General features: G+C 34.2%; 1 protein-coding gene across 10 annotated transcripts in view; it reads left to right on the forward strand.

Annotated features, from left to right (window-relative positions):
- CSNK1G3 (casein kinase 1 gamma 3) overlaps positions 1–5,626 on the forward strand; it is a 66,601-nt gene extending 60,975 nt beyond the window's left edge. For 8 of the 10 annotated variants that reach the window (XM_032675522.1, XM_032675527.1, XM_032675520.1 and 5 more), the window contains 2 exons: positions 2,046–2,137; positions 3,412–5,626. In XM_032675522.1, coding sequence (XP_032531413.1) covers positions 2,046–2,103 — 58 coding nt within the window. In that variant the 3' untranslated portion in view covers positions 2,104–2,137; positions 3,412–5,626. The remainder of the gene's footprint in view (positions 1–2,045; positions 2,138–3,411) is intronic. The other 2 variants (XM_032675523.1, XM_032675525.1) reach the window with 2 other exon arrangements.
- The last annotated feature ends 374 nt before the right edge of the window (positions 5,627–6,000 follow it).

Below are 6,000 nucleotides of genomic sequence, written 5' to 3' on the forward strand. Positions count from 1 at the left end.
GAACAGTTGCTTCTATGAGACGTGTGATTTGCATAACCAAAAGGCTCTGCCGTGGGAGGACAGAGAAGGGCAAACAGGAAACCATCTGTCCTTTTTGCATCTTGCATCCTCTTTGACACTGCAAACACTTGTTACTAATCCTGCAGTAAAGTGCTGCCACGTGGTAGATGGCAAATATAAAAACACAGCTATCTAAACACAAATTAAGTTGCTTTAGCATGTTGAGTGAAGGGACTGTTCAAGTGGTAGAAGGAAGGATATTTAACAGGAAAAAAGTTTTAAGAAGGTTGTTTTAAGAAGGACAAGAAATGTTCATTACATGCTGAGATTGCTACCTTAGATAATATCTCAAAGGTCACTTTAGATTGTACAGGAAAAGTTTAGTGGTTTTTGAGTTTTATAGATTGCTATTATACTGCCTACTCTAGAAATGTTTTATAAACTACCGGTAAAGAGGTTAGCGGTCATTAAATGATAGATGTTAAAAGAAAAAATCCTTTCCTAGAATTAGAGATTTTTAAAACTTTTTAAAACTTAGTTATTCTCATGTATTTTGCATGTATATTGAATGATATATTTGTAGCCTAATACTGTTTAATAATGCTCCATTCTGTAGCTTTAAATATGGCTCCAAGCATATTGTATTATATATAAATGGTAATAACACCCTCTAGTGACAGTATCCTTAGGAACATATCTGCGTTTCTGTTATGAATTATACTAGTTGAGAGACTATGCACTATGGATCTCTAGTTTCAGAGTTATGTTTCTTTCATAAAATTTATTATCAGGCAATGCAGTCTGACTTTTCTTATTCCCATGTAAAGGTGCATATATGCCTTGGACGGTCTAGCACTTCTAGACTTAAAAAGACACATTTCAGTGTACTTCAGTTCACATTTCCAAGAGAGTCCTGTGTTTTACAGTTCTCCATGGAATTTACATTCCTTTCACCTTTTTAGATATGTTATATATTAATAAGGGATTTATTTTCCTGCACCAAGCAAGAGTCTTCAGCATTTAGTGATTTGCCCTGAACTGAAATACTTGAATAGTTCTTATAATTAAAAAAAACCCAACTGCTCATAGAAATGATGCTCTTTGTAGTAGTATTATTCAAACTCCAGAAGACCAGGATTAAAAAAGCAGTGGTTTATGTTGGTTAAAGATAGAATTCTTGAATTCTCATTGCATAGTGCCATTCTTCTCTGGTTGAAAGAGAAGTAGCAAATTAAGTGGGCTATGCAGAAAGAATAAAGGACAGTATGAGATTTGCAGCAAGGATTGGTTAAAATTTTTTGATAAGGAACCAAGAAAACCTCAAGTGTCCTCGAACTACACAGAGCATACAAGCAATCTGAAACATTTAAGAAGTGTGATCTACTTGAGAGGTGCTGCATATAAACAAAATTTAGTTGAAGAGTGAAGAGTTAAAATTCTAGATTGTCTTTTTAGAATATAAATTGTGTGCCATGCTTTCATCTTCCTGCAGTTACTTATGTAGCCTGGGTTCTGATATGCTAAAATTATGAATCAAGACAAAATTTTTCTGTAGGCATTCCTTGAGGCCTCATAATCTCAAACAAGTGTTAAAGTGATTTACCATCACAGTTCAGGGTAGGATTTCCTCATTTACAGACTCAGGATAATTCATGTTGAAAGGGAGGGAGCACTGTAAAATGCTTTTTTTTTTGGTGGTATATTCATATATAAAATTCTTGTGAAAAGATTGGGGTCAAAGAAAGATTAAACTGAATTGACGTCCATACATCTATGAGTAAATTCAAAGCTATAAGATAATGGGTGTTAGCGGGTATAGGCAGATGTTGGAAAAAAAGGCTTAGTAGTAATGGGGGAATTACAATTACAGTCAGTGTAGCCTTCAAAACCAATTCTGTCTCTTCTTTTACAAGTACTTTAAAGTTAGTAAATACATTATGATACTTCTGCTAGCTGTAAAAATACTTATCTATGTAGTTTCCCCTACTGAATTTTAATTTTGGGCTTCCTCTTCATCAATAACCAATGTTTTTTTCTGCTGAAAGTTATGTAACTCTCAGAGCAGTTCTGGTCTGCCTCTGCCCACTGCTACTTTTTCAGTGACTGAGCGACAGGGTGCCTTGGATATTTTGAGAAGGTAACTTCTGTCTCCCCTTACTTTGGATGTTGTTCTCATCCCCTGTAGAACCTTATTTTTAGACCCTTGTTCTCCCTGATTTTCAAATGCTTTCCCCATTTCCCATATTCCAAACTAAATTGTCTGTATTTCTTTTGAATTTTAGTGATATAAAATGCTTGGTGACTTTAAGGATTTACTGATAGGCTATTGATGGAGTACATTTATACTTTCACTTCTGTTATACTTCATAGTTTAAGACCCTTTGGTGTATAGCACTGCAAGTGAGAATTCAATAACCAAACCACAGAACTCCGTGAGGCAAGCTCTGTTAAGGTAGACAGCTTGCATGTTCACTTTTGATTGCACAGTGTGAATGCTTTAGTAAATGGAAGCTTTACTTTTAAAGGTGGTGTTCAGGAGTTGGCAGTTGCCTAAAATAAGGCTAACAGTGCTTTCAGATGAATTAATTTTCTTTGTGTTCTTTGTTGCTTTCCTCTTCAGTTTATTTTCAGAAGTACTTTCTGGACTTCTGCAGTCCTCCTCTGTATTATCTGTCCCTAGCCCCCTCCAATTCTTTTTCATTTTGTAGTGTTCTTTCAGATACTCTCAGATGGTCTCTGTTTGCTAAGTAAAATTCACAGTATTTATCAGTTTTAGTTTCTTTCATATAGTACACAATAAAGCAGAATAAAGAATGTCATTGTACTTAATACTTAAGCTGTGATTTTTCACTGTAGTAGTCTTATCACAGCACTGGATGAGAACATTAATTTTATGTTGTTCATGAATATTTTGTTCTAAAAAATTTTGGGGAATAGCCTTGGGGAAGGTTTTTCCAAGTTCTGGTTGACAAAGGAAGCTCAAGTTTTCTTGTATTAGCAACAGTAGTGTCTTAAGTGCACAGTTTAGGTGATACAATCTTAACTGCAAGCTTCTGCTTGGAATATTACCAGTTAAAGAGTACTCAGGTAATGGAGTGTCCTTTACTCTTACAAACACATTTTTAAGTCAGCCTATAGTGCCTGTGCTTTTGATACTCTCATCAATACTCTAAAGTTAGTAGCTATTTCTATCATAGCTTTTTTCATTTGATACTTTTTTCCAAAAAAAGATGAAATGTGTAAAAAATATCTCTACTTCTGTTTCTTTCACTAATAAATCAATCATCTGCAATAGTGTGTTCTTTTTGGTGCTGGCTATGCCTGAGCTATGTACTTAAGTGAAACATACAGTAATCAGTTTAGTTTTGTGGTTTCTTTTTATATCATATGTAATTTGTGTCACACTTGCAGGTGCTGCTGTTTATTCAAGCGGAGGAAAAGGAAAACCATTCAGCGCAGCAAGTGAACATGGGAAAATGCTTAGTTGTTCATCTGTTGTCTTGTGATCTTACAAAAAACAGCAACAAAACCCAAAGCAAAAACCTCCATAGTAAACACGTTTTCAAAGGACTCCGTGAGAAACAGTGTCACGCCTGTGTGCTTTGGTTTGGTTCTTCTGCATTGAACTTTTGTTTCTTTAATTCATCTATTCTGAAAGCTTTAAAATATTGTCGAATAGGAGTGGTTCTTTGACCGTCAACATATGGACCAATGATGTGATAGAAATGAACAGTATCTTGAGCAAAACTGAACTTGAGAAGAATTTCTTCTTTTCTAGGAAGTAGCAGCTGTGTCTTAGATGAAGACAGATGCCATAAATCTGTTATTTGAGTTTGTAGCAGTGTATCAAAAGCAGTTCTCTTCAAAAATGCGGAAGAAAAATATGAATGCACAACCATATTGAAAAACAATAAAATCTTAAGATTTATTTTATGACACCTGCATTGTTTTTCTTCTTTTGTCCCAGTATTACTGCTGATATTGTAGCCAAATGGTCACTGTGTAGAGATACTGGGGAGGCTGATTCAATTGTTGACAGTTATCTAAATGCTGGAGATACTAATGAACAGAAAGTATTTCCAGTAGCCTCTTGGTTTGAAAGTCTGCTTTTGTTATGCTTACAAATGTATTGCAGTACAGTAGAAATTACAAGAGCATTTGTACAAAGAATACAGAAGTTTGTATAATTTAAGCTGTGCTTCTAATAATGTTAGCAAAATTGAATTGCCTTCAAAAGAGATCTACAGAGCAATTATAAAAGAAGAAATGTGATTCTGATTAAAGTGTAATCAGTATTAAAGCCTGTGTGTTCACTAAGGTAACTGATGATTGACATCATCTTTAATTTGAAAATATGAATGTGCCATGAAAAGTTAGAGATGTATTTGTAGATTATTTTGCTCTTTAATTTAGAAAACAAATGCAATGGAAGTGAGTTAGACTTCTCTCTATACTAGCCCATGGCACCCGAAATTTCCCACGATTGTTTTCTTGGAAGTTGCTTGTCTTGCAGTGTAAGATAGGATGACAAGGGTGTGTCAGGTACTTCTCTACAGTCCCATGAAGTGCTTGCAATATGAGCAAACCAACGGTTCTGTAGACAAGACAGCCCATTTTGCATTTTCTTTTTCAGAAAATATATGCTTCTTTTAAAGCCATAATGACAGAGTTATGCTTTTGTCATGTTTAGCTACCAGTTATTAAAGAAAAAGTGTGAAAGATGGAAGTGACTAGACAGATTTATTGACCAAAACTCAGATTATCTCCATTTTTTTATAATTCTTCTAGCCATTTTTTTCTATCCACAAATGTCTTTTGGCATACTTATTTATTTTTAATCTGTTTTGTGGTAGCATTTAAAATGTATATTAAAATAAATGCACACTTTTGAATTAATCATTGCATTTACAAGAATTTTAATTGTATTTTGTAATTTATTTATCCTTAAAAGCCAAAAGTGTATTTTATTGTTTGGATTGTGTGCTTATATGTATACTTTGATCTTCATTGTTATTCGTGTTCATGATCTCAGGTGTTTGTTGTAGAAAACCTGAACTTGGTCTACAAAAACACGCTGTATAACAGGTCGTAAGGTTTCCACTCCACCAGTCTGTGTTATTGATTATTTCAAACTCATGAAGTTAGTTCTTTGTCTTTATTTGAGCTGAAAAGTAGGTTACTTGACCATTCTCATATGAAAACATCCTTCTTTGTAGTACTTGACCAAATTTTTAGCTTTGTACATGTGGTATGTACACCTGATGAGTTTTATTCTCAGAGGTTTTTGATCTGTACAGTGTTTGTATGATCTGAACTCCATACACATAACAAAGTGTGAATAGTATGGACTTAAAATGGTCAAATATATAAAAACTGTTTATTTGCTGAAAGGACTAGTATCTAGGCACTTGCTTTTCAGCAATTTTTTTAAGTGCTTGACTTAAATGCTGAAGAAGGTTTTCTTTTAGTGAAGCAGTCAGCACTGGTATAGGTGTGCCAATATGATTTGTATTTATATCCTGTTATTTTTCCTGTCTAAACGAATGAAGTAAATGTTGGTTGGATGTCTAAAGATGAAATACATCCCTGTTTAAATGTAAGAAAAAATAAAGATAGTTTTATAAAATTTGCCTTTCCCCCCCCCTTTCCTACAGTCCTAGATGAAATAATGATAGCTCTTATTTTAAGAATTGCTGAACAGATTTTATCTTTTTACATGGCAAGGAATTTGAAAACATGATACTCAGTGCTGCTTTGAGTTGCAGTTATAGTTATGTTTGTTTAGTTAAGAGGTGTTACTGTTACATGCTTTAATAGATCTGATAATAGCAATAGAATGAAGAGACTTAAATGCACTCATTTGAAATCTACTCAAAGATAAAGTCTATGCTGGTCTCTGCCACCTGGAATAAGACCTGAAGAGGTCTAGGAAATTCAGGTGTTTTGGATTAGAAGAGACCCTTAAATAACATCTAGTCCAAACACAAAACACCACCACTG

The sequence above is a fragment of the Chiroxiphia lanceolata genome, chromosome Z (genome assembly GCF_009829145.1).
Source record: "Chiroxiphia lanceolata isolate bChiLan1 chromosome Z, bChiLan1.pri, whole genome shotgun sequence".
Lineage (NCBI taxonomy): Eukaryota > Metazoa > Chordata > Aves > Passeriformes > Pipridae > Chiroxiphia > Chiroxiphia lanceolata.